The sequence below is a fragment of the Siniperca chuatsi genome, linkage group LG16 (genome assembly GCF_020085105.1).
Source record: "Siniperca chuatsi isolate FFG_IHB_CAS linkage group LG16, ASM2008510v1, whole genome shotgun sequence".
Classification (NCBI taxonomy): Eukaryota; Metazoa; Chordata; class Actinopteri; order Centrarchiformes; family Sinipercidae; genus Siniperca; species Siniperca chuatsi.
This window is the reverse complement of record NC_058057.1, coordinates 21,369,138-21,390,404: the sequence shown is the minus strand read 5'-3', so window position 1 is coordinate 21,390,404 and position 21,267 is coordinate 21,369,138. Positions and strand designations below refer to the sequence as shown.

Sequence of the window (21,267 nt, the reverse complement as noted above, 5' to 3'; positions counted from 1 at the left end):
CACCAATAAAAAGTAAGAGGTAATGATTATATGTTCAATGCTCGATGTTGATTCAGACACAATTCGTACTTTGCAGTCAGGTGAGTCTTTCTTCTCTGTTGTCTTATTGGAGGTTCTCTCAAAAAGCGCTCTCAGCACATCTTTATCTGTTCTGATCCTCTTCCTCACTGCCTCCATGTCCATCTTCTCTGCTGGGTCCTTCTTCAAAGGCTTTGGGGTGAAAAAAGCTTTGAAGGCATCGAATGCTGCCTCTGCACTGGACACAGAAGGTTTCGTAGACTTGAATGAAACATCTGAATTGTCCTCTGTTTCAAGTTCTTTCCTCTCGCCCTCTTGACTTTCTTCATTCTCATCCTCCTCTGGTTCAAGTTTTTTCCTCTCACCCTCTTGACTTTCTTCATTCTCATTCTCCTCTCTGGTGTCGACCTGGTCTCCCTCAGCCTCCATTTCCTTCTTCTCCTCTTTCTCATCTCCTCTCTTTTCCCGGCTCAGGAACTGGGAGATCTGGTCCAGGAAGCTCCCCTGAGTTTTAGCATCCCCTTGCTTCTCGGGGAAAATATCCCTCCTTGCTCCTTGAGATGAAGGTTTGATCTGGGCCACGGTGTCATGCTCGGCCCCGACTACCCCCTTCCTCAGGACCCTCAGGCTGCTGAAGAGAGCAGGGAGCTGGATCTGCTTGTCTGTGGGGGAGCCTGGGGAGAAGGTGGCTCTGGTAATGGTGGATCCAGGTGGAGGGTTGTTGGCTACAGCTGCAGATGTTATGAAAATATTTGGTGAAGTGTCTTTTGGGCTGGGAGGATAGTGGGCTTGGGCGGAATAGTCTGGAAATACATCTTGTTTCTCTTTTTCTTCTTTGCTGTCCTGCTCTGCACCTGTACTCTCCTCTTCATCATAATTTTTAAAGCAGGAAGGGCCACCAGTTTGCTCCAAGGTTGGTGTTACTATTGGTTCAACCTGTTCCTCAACTCCAGGTCCGGTCCGAGTCACTGTTATCACTACACGTTGGGTTTTAGATGGTCTACTTTTCACAGATTCCTCAGGGTCAAACCCCACATCCAAACTGGAAGTACTTGTGACAAAATCTTCCTGGCTGTCTGCAGTTTCATACTTAGTGTCATCCTGCTCAACAGCAATTGGTGCAACACCATCACAATCTGCATTTGTGCAGTCAGTTGAAATGTGTTGACATTTTGGTTGCAAAGATTCGTTCAAGGCACATTCATCCAGTGATATGTGACAACCTGCGTTGCTGCAACCATTAACTTTGTCACCATGTTCGTCTGGCATCTTATTCTGCTTGTGATTTGTTGCAAAGGTCTGTTTCTCTGAGCCATTTTTCGTGTTTACAGCCACACTTTGCTGCTCTGTTAGGTTGACATTATTCCTCTCCTCCTCTGTCATGTCTGAGTCATTTCCTGCTTCTCTCCTAGTTATATGTCCCACTAAGTTAGAGGTGATCTTCTCTCCTTCATGAGGCAATATAACATATGATAAGGAGTTTCTACTGTTCTCCAGACCATCTTCAAAACTCATATCCCCATTTTTCTTTAGATTAAAACTCAGCTCAGTGTCTCCTTGCATTATGTCCTCATTTTGCTCCTCTGAGAAGGTCCTGGAAAATTTTAGGATTGCTTTTTGCTCCTCCATTTGCTGGGAGTCAGGGTCACTCATAAAGAAAATGGTGAAGTTATCCAGAATGGAGCGAGCAGGAAGTTCTTAAAAAGTTTTTCCCACAACATCAACATTGTGCTTACCATTTACACTGCTCATATCTGAGACTTAAGTGCAACATTGTGCTATCTTACATCAGAAAAATGCAGTCTAAGAAGGTGTCATGTGCATTTGTATGACATGCACTAATTTGTATAACTGGTTCCAGGATCATGCAACTTCCATTCACTATCAATACATGAATGCAAGAAATGTTTAAGTCAATAAAGTCATATCACCACTTCTGAAAATCCGACCTGTTTCCGCTCCAGTTTGTTGAAAAGAAATAAGATTGATCCTTTCACTTCTACAGCAGTTCCTTCATGTCTTACCAGAGAACTAAATTTCCAAACCTAAAACTGGAAGCAGCTGTTAGTCACTCAGAGTAACCAATAACAGGACAGAAATCCACAAAGTAATGGAAAAGTGAAACTTTCCAAGCCCGGCTCCATGACTGTGCCGGCTAGAGTGACTCAGCTCAACCACAGTTAAAAGTCAGATCCAAGTCCTGGCTTTAGTTTCTAAGTTCGGCCTCCTTTTTCCTCCGGCTCCTCTATACTTGCTGCAGTAGCTTACAGAGCTGCATCTTGGACGTCGTCCTGCAGATTGTCACAGTGTAACTGGAAGCAGATGGTGTCTTCAGCCACCGTTCCTGACAACACCCTGACAGATCCGTGAGCCATAAGGCAAAGGAAGCCACCCACAACAGATGGTTGGACACCACACCCAGAGCTGAAGGAGGGTAAATAGGACTGCCAGGGATCCCTAGTTAAACATTTGGCCTGTAAATCCACAGTGACAGGGAGGTCTCTCAGCTCCCCCTCAGGGTACTGAGCAACACCCAGCTAATCTGGGTGTCTTAGTGGGTCCAATCCCACCTGTACTGTTAATCAGCCCACATTAAATCTAACATACACTATGGATCGACAGAGAAGTTTTGTCAGATTATTGGTTGTAAAAATAAAAGTACTTGGTTTAGTGGCAATGTTATTGGCTTAGAATAAATGTGCATTTTTTTATGTTTTATATTTAATGTTTTATATGCATTATGATAAGCACTTTGAATTGCCTTTGTGTATGAGACTTGCCTTGCTTTGCCTTTGTTTTTATAAATTACTTTTCAAAAGGGATATATATTAAATTATATCACATTTAAGTTGGTAACACAGATCAATACAAAAGGACCCATTTAGGGAGCCTTTTTCCACAGTTTTTATGGATCCTGAATTTAAAAAATGAGACTCCTAAACTTCCTCCTTCACTGGTTCATGTTTGGGTTATTCTTAGTTCTCAGGTTCCACCCTTGTTTGCTTTTATGCAGCAGGTAAGTGACATTTTTACTGCATGTCATTACACTGTGTAACTTTCTCGGACAATTATTGTACTTTACCCTGCAGTAGCGTCTTAACTGGCTACACTTGTTTGAATACTAATAAAGTGCTTTTGCATTCCCAGGGACGGGACACTGTGGCCTTTATGTGAGCTGTGTTTATGTAATAGCAATGAATCCAGATAATCCTATGAAAGAGCATTAGAATCAGAGTCCACACATAACACTCCTGAACAAACACACTGGATTGTATCAAGCATTAGGCAGCAGAAATACAGTGTGTGTAATGTACTGCATACAGTAGATCAACATACCACAACATAGTGTAACTGTATTAAAATGGTCTTTACTGAATGTTTACAGACCTACTGTGTTCCTACTGATTTCTTACCTGATTCATATGAAATTCATAAATATTGTCTCCACTACAGACATTGACGTCCTTCCGCCTTTCTAAGATTTGTTCCACATTAGAGAAAATTGTTTTTGTGAAGTTTTCAGGAACTTTACAACTCCATACCTTGTAAAAATGAAAACCATTTCTGAAGATGTTGGTGCATTTTCTGGTTTTAGAACTGATTCTCCATAATCTAAAGCTTGTTTGGGTGAATTCAGAGTAGCTCCAGACTGGACATAGTATGAAAGAATAAAGTCCAGATTCTCTACTTTATTCTTTCTCAAACCATATTTCTGGTGAGCACGTTTACAATTATAGTTAAAATGACGAATACGTTTGAAACTTAAAATCTACAAGGCTACTTGTTTCTGCTCTTATGCCCCTAAATTGTTCAATCCTCAGCTTTCATATTTGTATTGTGTTTTATTTGGTTTGTTTTTTAATGATTGATTATTTTTTAATGTAGTCAAACATTTTATTTGTTATTCTTCTTCTATCTTTGTTCTGGTGTTCTGCTTTACTTTGTTTCCTTTTTAAAATCCTGTTTTAAGAAGCATTTTGGGTTGCATCTTCACATGACAGGGGCAATGTATTATTATTTCTATTATTATTATTATTACTCATGCAATATGTTACCTTAGTGTGAAAACAAAACCCTCACAAAATGGTCAAAATAAATGTAATTCGTCTCAAGTTTGAGTCCAGGACAACAGCTCCAGACACGCATGTATGCAGCGGGAAAGAGGCAAAGCTTTAAAACGCAGTAAACTACCATTTCTTGCTAATACAGATACTATTGCTTATACAATGTACCTACAGTACAGAATTGCATTAAATCCCTTTTGTTATGTAACCCCAACGAACACTTTGTCACACTTTGTCACCACTGTATGAGGCCATTTGTTGAACCTGGATCTACAGGATTGTGAAGCAAAGAGACCACACTCCACTGTAGTGTGAAAATGTTGGTCAATGTCATGATGATGCAGAATTATCCCCTTTAAATTCTCTGAATCTAAATGTAAAATAACAAAGGTAACATACAGTACAGTATACTACACTATATCCAACACACTCATCACCCCTCACATTTACACATGCATCCTATTTAGAGCCCTACATTCATGTGACCTGCAGGTCTTTGGACTGTGAAAGAAAGCCAAGAGAACATGCAAGCTCCACTCAAAATAAAAACAAAAGTGTGATGATTTAACACAGGACCTTGTCGCTGAGCGTTGACAGTGCTAACCACCATGCCATTCTGGGGGAAAAGTGTTTGTCAGTGCTTGTGTGTGCCCCTGGAGCAGGTAAAGGGTTAGGTATCATGCTCAGGTTTACTTTGGCACACCATCATGAGCCAATAATCTGCAAGTTGTCATTTAGGTCAAACACTACAGCAGTTAATTTAAGTGATTATGCCCTTGTTACTGGCTAAAAGTCTGTTGATCAGCAAAACAGGATGCAGACTTTTAGGCCATGGTAGTAAATACTTTAAAACAGTAAAACCAGTCTAGACAGTAAGCCTTTTAAGCAACTCACCCGAAACTCCAGTGGGAGAGGTGTGGTCGTCGGTGAATCAAAGATGTCATCTTCAGGGGCTGTGATGCGCAGGAAGTCTATGTGTTTTGGTCTGGAGGGATGAGAGAGTGACCTGCAGAAGGAGAGAGACTCCTCTACCTCCTGCTGCCAGATCTTCTCCTGCCTCTGCAGAGCCTCATCTGGAGAAAAGGGAGTCAAATCATAATTAGAGCAGAATCATTATCATTGGGGGAATCTCAAACTGCAGGTAAAAGTGGCCCAAATCTGTTTTTTCCTTGTGACACAGATCTGTTTCTTCACTGGCAGCATCAACAGTAAAAAAAATAACACTTAATCTGACATTTTCAGTCCTGATTTGGGCAACTTTACAGAAAAGCACGTCAAACATTAAACAGGAACACATACAGTTTATACTGTAAAAGACAGATGGAAACACAAACAGATTAAAGATTATGTGTGAACACTAAATCTACTGTATGTCATTATCATAGTGTCACAGTAACAGGAGCAGGTGCATGCTGCCCCTGAGGAAAATTGTTTTTAAGTCTTCCTCTGATTACAGAGGTAAACAGGCAAAATGCTTTCCATACGTGACAACTGTTCACGGCTCAGACTGTAAACATGCCTTTAAACAAACTAAGTGCCAAATTAATCAACACAGAGATCTTCAAAAGACTGACTAATTCTGTGGCCCTGCAGTAAATCATGTGTGTTATGCTATAGTGTCACCATGAGGATATAAGACAGAACTTCAGCTAAAAATAAATGGCAAAACTTCTTTCTCAAACTTTTGCATTTAAATTATTCGATGGACACTTGTTGCTTATTGTCATCATTTTCAGATGTGTATATAATGTGATGCTTGTGGAAATTATGCTTATGTGCGTGATACAGATCTATGACTGATCAAAAGGTTGCACAGCAACAGCAAATTAAATAATTATTGTGGGAGCAAAAAAATACAGTGTGTGGATTCAACTACCAGCACCTGTTGAAGAGTTTTTTGGATGTGCTTGTCATGGTTTTGGGTTTTTGTTCTGTTATTTCCTGTTTTAATTTGAAGTGTTCTCCTCTCCTCGTGTGTCTTGTTGTTTTACTTCCTGTCTTTGTTTGCTTTTCCCTCCAGTTTTGATTGTTTGCCCCGCCCTAATTAGTTGCACCTGTGTCTCGTTGGCTCCCCTACCTAAGTGTATTTAGTCTTTTACTTTGTTCAGTGTCATTTCATCATTGTACTTTGGACCTCATGTCAAGCATCCCAGTAACACAGCCTTGTTCTGGTGTTTTTGTTTATTGTTTTTCCTGGACCTTCCCTGTGAATCTGACTTTCCTGCCTGCCTTTGGATTTGTTTGCTTGTTTGTACTGCTTCTTTGGATTTTACTTTTGCTTGCCTCAACATCCCGTAAGCTTTGTACCTTTTTGTTTAAATAATGTCACTAAACTGCACCTATTCTGCCTATGTGTCTGCCTTTGGGTCCTACACTTGCTTTCTTGGTTCTCTGGCTTGACTGCCCTACAACAGAGCCTGCCTCTCCCCATTAATCATACTCCTTGTTTAAATGTAGATTATACTACGATTAGTATGCCAGTATCCAAAATTGCTATCCAAATGCTCCCAAGATGTACAAATTTAGGTGACATGTCACATACAACATTATATGCGTACATGGGAGCACAGTTAGCTATAATACAACTGTTTTGCTATAGTGTTCTTATTAAGCATCCCTATCAGTTACATACTATATTGTATACCTATGTTAGATGGTGCTGCAAGGATGACCGCTACTGATCCCTGGCCAAATGTGCTAATTGAAAAACTATTAGAGTACAGACTGCAGATGTACGACGAGGGGTTTTGAAGTGACATCATTTATCATTTAAAATGAATTTGGATACATATTTAAGTAAGCAAACTATGTATTTATCTATTTCTGTTCAGCAATCACCTTTCTGAGTTGCCACAGTAGGATGTGGATTTAAGAGTGGCTCTAATACTGCTGGAATTAGGGGTTCAATTCCCACTGTAGTGAAGCTAAAAATGTACTGTATACACTGATGGTCTGTGGGGAAATTTGAATAAGAACATCTATCCAATACCAGATGTGGTCAAAGGCAGCTCAACCTTGAGGAGAGGACTGTGTGTTTTCTTTCACTTCCTGTATCCATATTTTCCCCTATTTATTGCCTAACTGGTCACATGGTCCTCACTCTTATCTCTTGGTACAGAGAGTAAGCCATTCTACAGTAAATCTGTCCGTATCATTTCAGATAAGCGCGCCACCAGAGGTGCCAGTTGTGTAACTTTCATCCGACATATAACCGTCCTCACAGCCAGATTAAAGAGCTCATGGAAATGTGTTATGTCCTCAATTTGACCACACTGAAGAGAACACTGGATTTTGAGAATAGCCCTCAGAGGGCTCTGCATGTCTGTCTTCCTCTCACTCTAATCATCATCCTCTTAAGATTTGTTGTATTTCACAAAGCTCAGAGCATTAATCCTATTTGGACAGCCAGGCGTCCTGCTGCACAGCCTGGTTGAGCTTTCATTTCCTGAAAAGAGAGGAAGAGGCATCAGACTCTATACTGATCTAACTGAATGCCAGACTCAGTCATTTCTATATATAAATGAGTTAGTTTCATTCCTTAACATAGTTTTTCCTTTTATATCCCCTGCTTTATCTTTAAGGTTGTTATATAAATAATCTTATTCCACACTGTCTGTACATCTACAGTACATTAAATATCATCTTCCAGCTCTTCATTGAAGCTAAATTGTTTAAACTGAGTGAAATATTCCAACCTAAGACCACTTTATCAAAAAGAGAAATTCTAGATCTCTTGTGCATCATTTTATATAACTTTTCTCCAAATCCAGCCTGACATATTTGGTACTTGTTGTTTTTTTTTTCTTGTTTTTTTGGGGGGGGGTTTTGTAAATTTTGGGATCTCTTCTAGAAAAGGTTTCTTTTTAAATGTAAATCAAAGCAGAAAGATGCTCCAGCCTTGTACCATATTATCCACATTATGGGGGAAACCTGTTTTACAACTACATTCCTCTTGACTTATTTTGTTTATGGAACTTTTTATACAAAGAGACACACAAGCCACCAAGAAACAGCAATTCCTTACAATGTGGCATAGCAAGGTATGAGCAACTACAGTTTAATTGATCCAGTGTGGTCTTTAATGTCTGCACCGATCTAAAAAGAAATCCAACATGGTTTATATTTATCACAAGCCTCTGTCTGGGTCATGTGAACACAGTCTCTCTCACCACAGCTGCTGAAGCTAGCCTGAAGGATGTGTGGTAGTCTGTTAATAATGACCCCTTGCTGGTTTGACATACCACCACGTCTGTGTGTGTTCACTCAGGCATGAAGTACTATTGAACACCTGATGTGGATGCCCTTTGGCACTGACCTGAGGAGGCCAGAGTTTCCTTTTTTAAAGAGGTGTGTGTGTGTGGCAGCGGACGAGGCCAGACACCACCAGGCTAGGTTCAGAGCACTAAAATCAGTGCGTCTTAATCAATGTGTAAATCTGACAGTCAGGACTCAGCATGTACCACCTTTTTTAAAGCAGTCTGCTCTTCCTCTTCTGTACACTTCACTGATCAACCGCTAAAAGTTAATGTCATGCTGTTATGCAAACACATCCCTCTTCACCCTGGAACATAGCTGAAAACTTTCTAGATATTTTGTCCACCTTAATCCACCGTACGTTAACTGAAGCACATAATGAAACACATGATACAAGGTGGAAGCTATCAGAGAGAATGCAGCTCAGTGTGACGGCTATGCTATGAAATCTTTTAAAATACTTCACAATATCCTCCATACTAAAAATGTCTGAAACAAACCAACATAGTAAATTAGCATTTTTTTAAACTGTATTTTACTTAGGCAAAGTTCCTGCGTGGTTTGTTGTGTTGACATAATATTTAACTTCTAAGAAAAAAGATGGGGTTAGTAGAAAAACACATTTTTGTTCCTTAAAGTGAACGGTTTCCTCAACTGCTGTTTCCAAGGTCAAGACTGAACGTTAAAGCTCAGCTTAAATTACTAATTTTGTAACAGAGTTTTGCAAAACAGTAAAATAATATGATCGTAGCATCACAATATATTGAATTATTAGCTAGCCCTACTATACTACTATTGTTGTAGTAGCATAATTAGCATTATTACCTGAAGAGAGTAGATAATCTTGACTGGCCTCTGTCTCACTGGTGCATCTGTACGTCTGCGTCTGATCCTGTTCACTCAGACTCAGGTTCGCCAAAGTCTTCCTCGTATTCTTCAGATCATTGCCTGTCCCACCAGAGACTGTGGTGGCACCTCCGCAGCCTCCAGCCCCCTGAGGGAATAAACTGTCTTCGACCGAGCTTATCCACCCTGTGTGACGCTCAGAGATGTCTTTTTCATGCTGGTCGGTCAAGCTCAGAGGCAGAGAGTACTGGCTGGACAGACTGGACGTGAACAGGGTGGGAGACAAGCCTTCGAAACTGCTAGATGTTCTCGGAGAAACATCCAGGATTGCAGACAGAGACGGAGAGGGCACAGGGGAGGTTTCTCCACCTGCTGAAAGAGAGGGTGATGAATTATTTGGCACAGTAGAGGTGAAGCTGTAAGAATATGACGGTAGCTTTAGAGACGTTCTTGCTGAGCCAACAAGATTTGGCATATTGGAAGTCTTCTTGGCCTCTGTGAAGGGTTCACTCTCTGCTTTTGCTCCCTCCATCCTCAGGACCTGACGCAGACTCTGGCTCAGAGCTTCACCCAGAACTTGAAGCTCCTCAACTAGCAGGGGCTTGTCTTCATTGCACACTTTGTTCTGAGTCTCCAACTGGGAACCAAATTCAGCAACACATCCATCTGAGATAAACTGAGCTTCATCTCTCCAGTCGCTGCCTTCTTCCATCCAGTCCGAACTGGTGAGACTCACCCGACGTATGATCCCTTCCACCTCCTCAATCTTTCCCATTACTCGCTGTGCTGCAGCCTTCCTCCTCATCTCCTCATATCTCCATTGAGAGGACTTCTCTTCTACACATTCTGCCTTCTTTTCCTCATCTGTATCTCTTGCTGCCTGGGTGATCTGGGCTTTCTGAGTATTCCTGGTATTGTCTTCTGTCTTCCTAGTCAGCTCAAGACTACTGGGGGAGATATACGTTGAGTACATATCATTGTCATATTCAGAGAGGTCTGTGTCTGAGTCAGGGAGAACACATTCTTCCTTTACAGATAAATCCTTTCTAGGAGAGAAAAGGCCTTTTTTGCTGAAAGATCTAGGAGTATTTGCAGACGAGGCATCAGGCAGCTTCACTCTCCATGCTGGTTTTAGCTCCTGTGGACTCCTGTTCCCTTCCTCCAACAACGAAACTCTTTCTTTTCCCATAACGCTCTTTCTCCTGGCTGCAGGAGTGCAGATGATCGGCCTGTCTTCCTCCAAGTCCCACTCCTCAAAGGTAGGAGAGCTCGTTATCTGGAGCTTTGTCACTCTCCTCGCCTTCGGAGGCACCCGTGGAATCCCCGGTGTCCTCTTGAGGTTATGCTGAAAGGCGCCGGTGTAAACTAGCCCGTCCACTCTTCTCCTTCTCTTCTGAGGGATCTGTATTCTGGGGGATTTTGGTAAAATATCCAGACCCTCTCCATGACCATAACTGTTGAGCTTTATCTTCGTTCCCTGTTGGTTGCCCATGCTCATGAAAGCCTGGCACTCCAAACATAACGGTAACAACTCTGTCAGCCAGCGGATGTCAGAGGAGTCATCCAACGCTTTGAGTGTTTCTTTAAAGCTGGTAAGGCCGAATTTGTCTGCTTGACCCCGCTTCACTGTTTCAGCTGGACCCTCCTCCTTGCAGTTAGAGGTTAGTCCTTGTTGAGGGGCTTTAAAGGGGGAAGCTGGGCCGCTGCAGTGGGAGAGGGATGGACTCACACAACTCCGCTCGCTGATCGGGATGTAGAGGCGTAGGGAAGTGCGAGTACTCTCCATGATGTTATGTGATTACCAAAGATAAAGCAGGAGATGATTCCTCTACAGCATGAATTGATTCTTTGGAGTGGTTAGACCACTAACTTATCTGTCTCCACTGGACAACCACTTGAATCCTGACACAGAAAGACAAAAAGTTTATTTCACACTTGTTTTAAATGCGTGTAGATGCAAGTGTCTACTTTTCAGATCGTTTGTTTGTTCGTCATTCCAACCATTCCAACCCAAGAGCTGAAACATCAGTCAATTGCAATAAACAGAAAATGAATCGTCAACTATTTAAATCACTTTTTTTAAAACGAACACCAAAAATTGAGCTGTTTCTGCTTCTCCAATGTGGATAGTTGCTGGTTTTCTTAGTCTTCTGATATTAAACTAAATCTCTTTTGGTTTTGGACTGTTGGCTGGTCAAAACAAGCAATTTGAATATGTTGCTTTTGGAAAGTTGTGATGCACATTTTTTTTCTGACATTTAATGGATCAAATGATTAATCGAGAAAACAATCATTAAACTAATCATTGTTGAAGTACATTTACTCAAGTACTGTACTTAAGTACAATTTTTGAGGTACTGTTTTTTAATTGCTAATTTTAAGTAGAAGATCTGAGTACTTCTTCCACCACTGCCCTACACTAAGGCATCACAAAGAGCCACATTTTATGTAAAAATCAACTCCTGACCCTGACTCACAAACTTCATGAATAAAAGAATACATTTGTATTACTAGTTTTTAACTTTACTTTCATTTTATTTTCACTTGGTAAACTAACACAAATGATTTCTAAAAAAAAGTACTTGAAACAAGTCGAAAAGTCAGAATTGTTTTTTGAAAACGTCTCATTGACAACATTTTCAAAATAATGTGTATTTATTTATTTTAAACTTCGTCATATAAAAGGCCAAAAATAACTAACACTTGTATTCAGGAGCTCACTTACTGTGTCGCATCCCTCCGTGCAGCAGCAGTTTACTCCTCCGACTGCAGCGACACTCAGGTGAGAGAAGACAAACTGCCCGCCCACTGAAGTGACACACACAGGAGCCACCCAATCAGCGCTGTCAGGGGGAATTCGGACGACTCCCATTGGCTCATCGGATAAGAATCACCACCACTAAGCTCTCTGAGGACTGTCAGGTACTGATGGGAAAACATAAACAAACAGCCGGTAGGCTCAGTCAGGATTTGCCACTAATCAATCTAATCCTCTTGACATCCATCTGAATAAACACAAAATGGGCACCGCTGAATGTCTTCTGTTTAAAAAAACAAAAAACAAAAAAAAACTTTTGTTACTTTGGTTGAAATGTCGCAGTAAAACAGTATACATTTTATTTTTATTTTTTTTTCCGAGTATTTCAATTATGACAGATTTTTGCAATTACTTTTTCTCACAGGTAAGTCACAGTAGTGGCTTTAACAATGTGACAGATAGTTACACACATCAGTGGTGAAAGAAGAATTCAGATCTTTAAGTACAAGTAACAATACTAAACTATAAAAATATTAACAGCAAAATGTAATTAAAGTATCAAAAGTAAAAGTACTTATTATGCAGCATAATGGCCCCTCTCAACTTTAAATGATTATATATTATGTTTTATTATTACTGTCTAAGCAGCATGTTCATGTTGTAGCTGGTGGAAGTAGAGCTAATTTGAACTATATATGTTGTTGGGTAATTTAATCTATAACATCACATTTAATAAACTGATCATCTGTTTTGTATGTAAAATCTTAACATATACAAAGTAACTATAGCTGTCAAATAATTGTAGTGGAGTAAAAAGTACAATATTTCCCTCTGAAATTCTAAGTATAAAGTAGCTAAAACTGGAAATACTCAAGTCCCTCAAAATTGTACTTAAGTACAGTGTTTAATGTACTTGACATTCACCACTGTTTGAGATAAACATGGAGAAATAAAGTTGCTCCTTGTGAGTTAAAGCCACGTATAGTCTCTGTATTAACCTGAAACTTGTAAGTCACATCTGCCCTCCTGCCACACTGACCATGGACTCTATTTAGGTCAGCTGTGCTGTCAGTGAGTGCACCGGGCTAATCTGACCTACTGGCCAGCTGTCTTTGATGGATTACAGAAGTTTAAAGGAAACATACTGTTAACTGTGGCCACTCCAGCCACGACCATGGCATCTTTAAAAATCTTGAAAAAGAAGATGGATGATTATGCATTGGGTTACTCAAAAAAAGACTGCAACCAGTGGTGGAAGAAGTATTCAGATCTTTCACTTAAGTAAAAGTATTAATACCACACTGAAAATACTCCACTACACGTAAAAGCCCTGCATTCAAAACCTTACTTAAGTAAAAATATGTAGGTATTATCAGCAAAATTTACTTAAAGTATCAAAAGTAAAAGTACTTTTTCTGCAGTAAAATGGTCCTGTCAATGTTTTACTGTTATATCTGATGTTTGTGGATTAATATTCCTGCTGCATTAATGTGTATTTTGCATTTTAGTGCTGCAGATGTTTAAGGTTGAACTCGTTTTAACTACTTTATATACTGTTGTGTAGTTTAATCTACAGCAATGCATCATGGTCTATAAGATCATCATATGTTTGTAGCGTTGCTGTCCTGTGAGAACCACGCATCTTTCATGAGCTCAGAAACAGCCTGTTTTCAGCTTTGTGACGATGCATTTTTCAGCTAATCCAAGGGGGGTTTAAAATAGTTTATTTAGCTTAAGAAGTAGGCGAATTTTCTCAACCCATAAAGAAACAATTCATCCTTCAGTTTATTACAAACATTCAAATTCATCATTTAATTGCTTTGCTTCCATGAGATTAATAATATGCAATCTCAAAACAACTGGAACAATCACCAGTTGTGGTTAACTCTTCAGGTATGATCATTCTGTAATAGACTACATTTGAAACTTCACAACACAGGTTGTGGCTTTGAAAAACCAACAAAAAAGGAACATTATAATGGACCAGTAAGTGCTCAAATCTGTCCTTTTCCCCCAAATACACAGAGAATGAGATACAGAGATACAGAAGCACAGCTCAAAGGAGTGAAAATGACACTGAACTGAACATAAAATCTGATTTATTGTACTGTTTAATATCACAAAAGAGTGGTATATTTAGATGGCACTTACACAATACTCAGTATAACACAGTTCAGTTAAATTGTGTAATGACTTAAGGGCTCACTGGCAGATATTGTCCAAGTTTTTTGGTTGTTTAAAAAGTTTTATAAACTTTCTAGGCATCCACATAAAAACTAGACAGGCCTTCAGGTCATACGTTATAAAATACAGTTTACACAGTTACAGTGGAAGTTCAGTAGATGACCACTAGATGTCATCAATGTCTTGGCAGGAAACATGATCTGGAGCAGGTGTTTCTCATGTGTCTCCTGATCAGTGCATGAGACTCAATGAAGTGTACATATGGACAGCTGGCCAATGTTAATTGGGCTTTGCTGTGTATAGAAACTGACTTTAAAGGTAGATACAATTACACAAGACAATTTTGATGGTCTAGGACAATATTTGGAATCCTGAGCAACTATTTTTCATATTCAGAAACTATTAATTGGAACTTTTTTTCTGCGTATAACCTGCACTGCATCTATATGTGATTATTATTGTAGTTTTGGTAAGTGCTATATAAATGAAGATATTATTATAGAGTTCTAGTGTGAGTGAAATATTTTTTCACCTAGATGACTTTTATACGATCCTAATATTGTGAGATTTGAATTGGAAGCTATAACTCTCCTAGATAATCTGCCTGTAATTCATTGAAAAGGAGAAACAATATTTTTTTTATGTTACTAAGATAATTTTTAAATCTAACAAATGTTTAAATCAAGTTAAGTGAATGGCGTCAGTGTGGGCAGGTAGGTGAAATGTTTCTCAGCAACACAGTGCTTTATGGTTAACAATAGAGCCACTGGTAGTTCTTGATGCTAATCACAAATGACATACACAACACAACATTAGACTTTTCTATAGTGCAATAAAATATATTTGAGCCAACTTAAACATAAAATGTACCTAAAGTAAACCTGCCAGAGACTAAGTTTACGGAATCTGTTTATCACTCTGCTTCCTCTCAAATGAAGCAAAGCAAAGCAAGTATGTAAGTAAATAAGCAAGTTGGCAAACAAGTGAGGATAAAGTAGCATGTGCATAAATATAGGTAAGGATATGTGCAATTAAGCAAACCAGTAAGTATACTTAATAGGCAACAAACATGCAAACAATTAACAAGTCAAACTCTGCCTCTACATCAGGGGTGGAAGAAGTATTCAGATCCTTTACTTAAGTAAAAGTACTAATACCACACTGTGAAAATACTCCAGTACAGTAAGTAAAAGTCCTGCATTTAAAATATTAAGTACAAGTACCTAAGTATTATCAGCAAAAAGTACTTAAAGTATCAAAAGTAAAAGTTCTCATGAGGCTGAAAAATGACCCCTGTGAGTGTTTTATTTTTATATATTATTATTATTATTATTATTATTATTACTGATTCATTCATGTGTAATTAGTATTTTACTGTAGTTGTAGTGCTGTTGTTGGAGCTTGGTAATTTAATATAGTTTATGTACAAAACATATAAAACATAACAGTGCAACAATCATGTTTTATATGTAAAATCTTAGCCTGCAAAGTGACTAGTCAGCTAACTAAAGCTAAAGATAAATGTAGTGGAGTATAAAGTAGCATAAAATGGAAACACTCAAGTAAAGTACCTCAAATTTGTACTTAAGTACAGTACTTGAGTAAATGTACTCGGGCTACATCCACTGCTCTACATCTGTCTTCCGCGGTTGTGGTTTTATAAATTGAGTCTGGTCACATGAGAGTGAAAGTTGTTTTCCCTCCCAAGATTGATGAAAATCCATTTCTGTAAACTAAAACTGCATCTTATCTGCAGACATTTGACCCACGTGTGAAGGGGCAGGTGTATGAATGGGTGAGGCGCAAAGTGAGAGAGAGAGAGAGAGAGAGACATTCATTCATCCCCACTGCTGCCTGCCATTCAAGTCTACCTGCTGACCACCATGCGTCATTGTCTGACAGGGAGCCGATAAAACAGCTGACTCAACTGACAAATGGGTTTCACCGCAAACCTTTTAAAAGTAGAAGTATTTTAGTTTCTGAGCATCATCGCCCATCATCGGCGGAGCAGCAGCATCACCACCGCCGGGAGCTCGCCCTCTGATGCCCCGGCTCCGTCCGTCCGCCGGTCCGCACTGCTGCTGCTGCTGGCGTCGGGGCGCAGGGAGGAGGGGGAGGAGGGGGAGGAAGAGGAGGCGTGAGGAGGAGGAGGAGGAGGAGGAAGGGTGGATGAGGGGGTAGGTAGGTGGGAGAAGACAGGAGAGGAGGAGGGGGGGGGGCTCGGCCGGGCTGCCCTATATGGCTGTGGATGAGCTCTATGCTAATATCGGCTTGAGAGGCACAGCATCGCGTTTCTGCCGGCAGTCAGTGGTGGCTTCCAGAGTCTGAGCAGGCTCCTTCACAGCCATGGCTGAGGGCGGAGAAGGGGAAGATGAGATCCAGTTCTTGAGGACTGTAAGTAAAGATAATCTTCATCGGTGCGGTCCGAGCCGTTTCATAGCGTGCACTTCAGTTCCCTGTCGCCAATTAACGCTTTCAGACGCAGCAGGCAGGCAGCACGTCAATTAAGTAAATCGCCTATGCAAGTTGGATTATTGTGCAAGTTTAAAAAAACAAAACAAAATAAAAAAGGTTAATTTTGGCTTTGCTTGTGCATGAATGATGAATTATTTATTTATATATTATTATGTATTATGAAGTTGCCGCAGGTTGCACCTGCACCCCGCTGCCACGGCGCACCTGTCGACAGGACTCTTGATGTTGAATCTCAATGAGACTCCAGTCTGCTGGTGCAAGGGCAAAAACGACTCAACACACTCTCTTGCCATTTTTATAACACACGCAACCTCTCATTTCCCACCGTTCGTCGCTTCCTGATCTGTTTGATTCTCGGGAACGCCTTGTGCAAAAATGATTTATTTTAAATAATCAGTCACTTTTTATATATTTTTTACTTTTATGGATGTATTCTCCTCCTTGGGGAGAAGGAGTTTCACTAAGTTGTGCTCACACGCAAGCCGCCCTCTGCGATGACTATTTTAGTTGTTTGACGCAGGTTGCTTAACGGTGTCCCTGCTCTGTGTGGTTATACACAGCAGTTATCCTCGTAAATGATATGACAGCTTGTATGTTGGTGTGGTGGGAATATCTATGGCGGTGCCTAGTGAAGCTTTGTGGCCCAGGTGTTGCATGGAGAGCAATAAGACTCATGACACACGCTCAGCAGGGATGTCTGGTTTTAACGCCACCTACTTCTCAATAAGACTTTTATTTTTACCCTGAGAGTCATTATAGTCTTGTAATTTTTTTGTTTTTAACAGATAATTCTGTTCATGGAGAGATAAAATTGTGTACAGTTTGGGTTGAATCGTCAAATATCCTGTAATTGGTATTATTTTTAGTGTTATTTAAAACCTGGAACCTTGTCCAGGACCCCTAGAGTTCTCTGGGCCCCCACTCCTAATCACCCTGGATTTATAAAACACACAATTTTTCTTATTATTCTTACGTCATAGCAGTTTGTTTTGGTGGTTGAAATCAAGTGTACTTTACATCACAAGTAACCATTTTGCAAACAATGCTGCTGTTTATTAATGTGGATTTACATTTATATGAATTTGCTCAGGCAACCATTGGTTTCCATTCATGTCTGTACAATATGAAAAACCCACACTTGGAAGTTGCATTGTCGCAGTGAGGTCATGCATTGCAGTCTTATTCTATACTTCAACTGCATTACCAGGATAAAGTAATATTGACCACAAATGTCAAAAAAACATAACGTACATAAATAAATGGAAATTAATGGCTGCCTGGAACTGTAGAAAAAAAAAACACTGACAAAAAAAAAACTGCAGTGGTACTTTTGAGAGACAAAATGGTCAAAATCGTAGCAGCAAAGGCCAAGATATCCTGACTTAGTTCCTAGTGTGAGTCACACTCCTAAAACCCTGGATCCTACATTTCCCACAATGCAACAACCAGAGAAGACGACAGTTTTCACAGACTGTGTAATACTTCATGACGAGTAAAACTAATCTTTGTTTATACCTTAGAGGAACTAAAACTTGTAAACATGTTGGTACGGTCCTTTTAATTAACATTCAGTTAAGTGACAGTCTCTTTGTTTTGGTTTTCCATTGAAGTCTAACAACAGTATCCTCCTCTCTCACGGCTTTGAGATGTTGATATATATACAGTATTATTAATCTATATGCAATCCCCTGAAGGCTTGGCTTGTTAGTGGCAGGCGGGACCCTGTACTTAACAGCTCCTACTATTTGTGATGCCAGTGATATGCTGACCCATGCCTCTCAGATTCTACTGTCCCAATGGCATCCTGGTTATCTGATGACAACAGCGATTTGAGAGGGGGGCTTCCCCAGAGCTCTACAGAGCCTTGTTATCAATCCTCACTGGTGAGAGAAACGTGCCCCTTACAGGAAGCACTAAAATAAGAGTGCTAATTGAAATACACTACATAACAATCTGTTGTACGTTATGGTATAAGCCTGTGTACAACTGGTATATCTTTTGTGCAGGGGAGGGGGGTCAAAATTGTTTAGTTTATGCAGTGCGCATGCTCCAACGTGCATGCTGCCTGTTGCTGTAGCTCCGTCTCGTCGTTAAAGAGTTTCCCCTCGGGGATCAATAAAGTATTTCTGATTCTGATTTTGTCAGCAACTGCATTTGTAGCATTGTTTTTGTTTCAGTTCAGGACAAAATAATGTGGTGGAAGTCTCCAAGTCAGATATTTATAAGAAATTGTCAAATCATTTTCAATGGTCAAAAGTGCAAAGTATCCTGTTATTGGATATTACTGTCAGGTGGTGACAGAGGTCCAGACTCGGACACAGTCTCACCTTGCTGTTGATGTGTAATGTTGGGAAAGCTGGCAGCGATGAGAGCTTCTCTGTCAAAGGAAACAGCAATGAAAAACAACCGAGAGAAGGAAAATGTTACGCTGCAAGATGAAGACAGCAGTCCCTTCTGTAACTTTACAGACCCACACTGAAGTTTTCCCTCTGTCCTGATAATGGCGATACAAATTTTTTTAATTAATGGCAAAAACAAATTGCAGTATATTGAAATTCTTTGCTCACTGATTTAGGTATTACTTTTCTTGGACAGCTCATTAACTATCCAGAGATTTAATTTAGAATGAAAATGACAGGAATATTTTTTTCTTGTCATGCTTCAGCACACGCGTGCAAAGGATAACAAAATAGTATTTATTTTGGTTTATCTTCAGGAAATGATCCGTGTTCAGCTTTGGCTCGTACTGCACAGGATGTTGGAGATTCAAACAACATTATTTGGCTTTAATTTATGGACAAATCAGAAAATCTGCAAGTCTTTTGCTCAGTCTGCTAGCTTCAATGTTATAAGAACACTTAGTGATACTGACGTTTAGTCTATTTGTTGTGTCGTTAACTTATTGATTGTGTTGCTGTGTCAAACAATGACGTTATACTAAACAAAGAAGAAATATGAACAATCGTCTTCACTGAAATGACACTAGATTACATTGTCAGGTGAAGACCTTGTAACCAGGTGATCGTCATGTTTTATTGGAATTGTAGAATTTCTATTTGGTCGAGCTAAACATGACTGCTCCTATCATAGCTTAGCAACCGTAACTAGGCATGCTAGGTCTGTCAAGCTTCGGATTTTTCTAAATGCTGAAGTGGTGTGTATGGGGTAGTAGTAAGAGCGATATTTGGCCAATAAAGACTCAAGAGGGTTGTGTCTTTTAATTTTTTTTTGTCTTTCCAAAAACTAAAACCACAAAATCAAAAGTGTAAGGATTTTTTATGCCGTAATGTCTTTTAAACCAGGGGAAAAGCCTGGAATAGATATACCCATTCAGGTCTATCAAAAATTGTTCTTAAAAAAACATTGCTCTCTTGTTTTAACTTCTCCTACAGTGTTGTGTATTTGTCTAATCCTCAGAAAGACAGCCTTATCTCCTTGGTACTTAAGCAGGAGCCCAGTGGCTAATTCAAGGACCCTGTGAATCTTAAAAAATTGGAGGCCAATAATAATATATAATAATAGCTCAATGTTATGACGCTAAGATACTTGCTAAATGTATAGCTCATAGACTGAAGAGTGTGCTGGCAAGCATTATCCATCAAGATCAATTAGGATTTTTGCAGGGTCGTTATATTGGAAATAATATTAGACAGTTGTGAAACATTATGAGTTGAATATAAAACCTTGGTTGATTGTGATTGCTGATTCGGAGAAAGCCTTTGATAAGGTTCGTTTAGATTTTATTTTTTAAAAGTTCTGGCTGTTTAAATTTTGGTAAATCCTTGATTAATTGGGTTAGAATATCATATAATGGTATTAGTTGTAGGATTATCAATAATGGTTACCATAAGGAATGGATTAAACAGTCTGTTTGTCTGCTCTAATAAAAACTGCAAAAGCTGGCTTGTCGGGGTGCCTTCCAAGGCCAAAAGTTAGCATATCATCAACTAAATAGTATTTCCACAGTGTGGAGTCTGGTCCTGGATGCTATCTGAATTTAGGGTAACGTTGGCAGCTTTGTCCTGCTCTTTATTGAACTTGGGGATATTTACCCAAGATGGCGTTACGTTCACCAAACACATGGCATAGTCCTCATCCTAAAAGCCTTTTTTTCTTGTAACATTTAAAGTAAAAATACTGTTGTAAAATATGATATATATATATTTATATATATATATATTCCCTTTATAATACTTACAATACTAGGACTAACTAGCTCTGCACTGCAATACAAGAACAATACTGTTTCTTTATTTCAGTGTTTTGGATCATCAGCTGGTGAGGATGATGACCTTTGGTCTGAGACATGCAGCTTTAGCCTCAGTCTTTTAGCGTGCTATGATGTATGTAGCCATTAAGTGCATGTTTAAGTAGATTTAGCTGGAAACAAAAGTCAGCTGGAGACATGCAGCCTTTTCAACCAACTCATGGAGCTAAAGCTAGCTTAATTAGCTAGCTAGTTACAACTGATAAAATCTGCCAGAGACAGTTGTCATTTCAGCTGACAAAACAGACTGTCGTTAGCTAGAAATGAAAAGTCTGCTTTTGTTTACCTCTGTCTGAAATCACAGACCCATTGTTTCTAAAACTACTGAGAGTTTTGTGTGTTAAATTTTCCATATGTGTTGTGTGCGAGAATGGAAAGTTGGTAGCTACAGTTACTAAGTG

The 21,267-nt window shown here is 39.6% G+C and overlaps 2 protein-coding genes across 13 annotated transcripts in view; one reads left to right on the top strand and one right to left on the bottom strand.

Moving 5' to 3' along the window:
* fmn1 (formin 1) overlaps window positions 1-12,017 on the bottom strand; it is a 34,507-nt gene extending 22,490 nt beyond the window's left edge. Inside the window, exons 1-3 of one of the 3 annotated variants that reach the window (XM_044169286.1) lie at window positions 11,908-12,017; window positions 9,162-11,084; window positions 4,977-5,155 (exon numbers count right to left, since the gene is read on the bottom strand). In XM_044169286.1, coding sequence (XP_044025221.1) covers window positions 4,977-5,155; window positions 9,162-10,968 — 1,986 coding nt within the window. In that variant the 5' untranslated portion in view covers window positions 10,969-11,084; window positions 11,908-12,017. Of the gene's footprint in view, window positions 1-69; window positions 2,421-4,976; window positions 5,156-9,161; window positions 11,085-11,907 lie in introns of those variants that run through there. The other 2 variants (XM_044169287.1, XM_044169288.1) reach the window with 2 other exon arrangements.
* A 4,364-nt stretch (window positions 12,018-16,381) lies between these two features.
* Window positions 16,382-21,267, top strand: part of ryr3 (ryanodine receptor 3) — a 119,921-nt gene continuing 115,035 nt past the window's right edge. For all 10 annotated transcript variants that reach the window (XM_044169284.1, XM_044169282.1, XM_044169283.1 and 7 more), the window contains exon 1: window positions 16,382-16,518. In XM_044169284.1, the coding sequence (XP_044025219.1) occupies window positions 16,471-16,518 (48 nt within the window). In that variant the 5' untranslated portion in view covers window positions 16,382-16,470. The remainder of the gene's footprint in view (window positions 16,519-21,267) is intronic.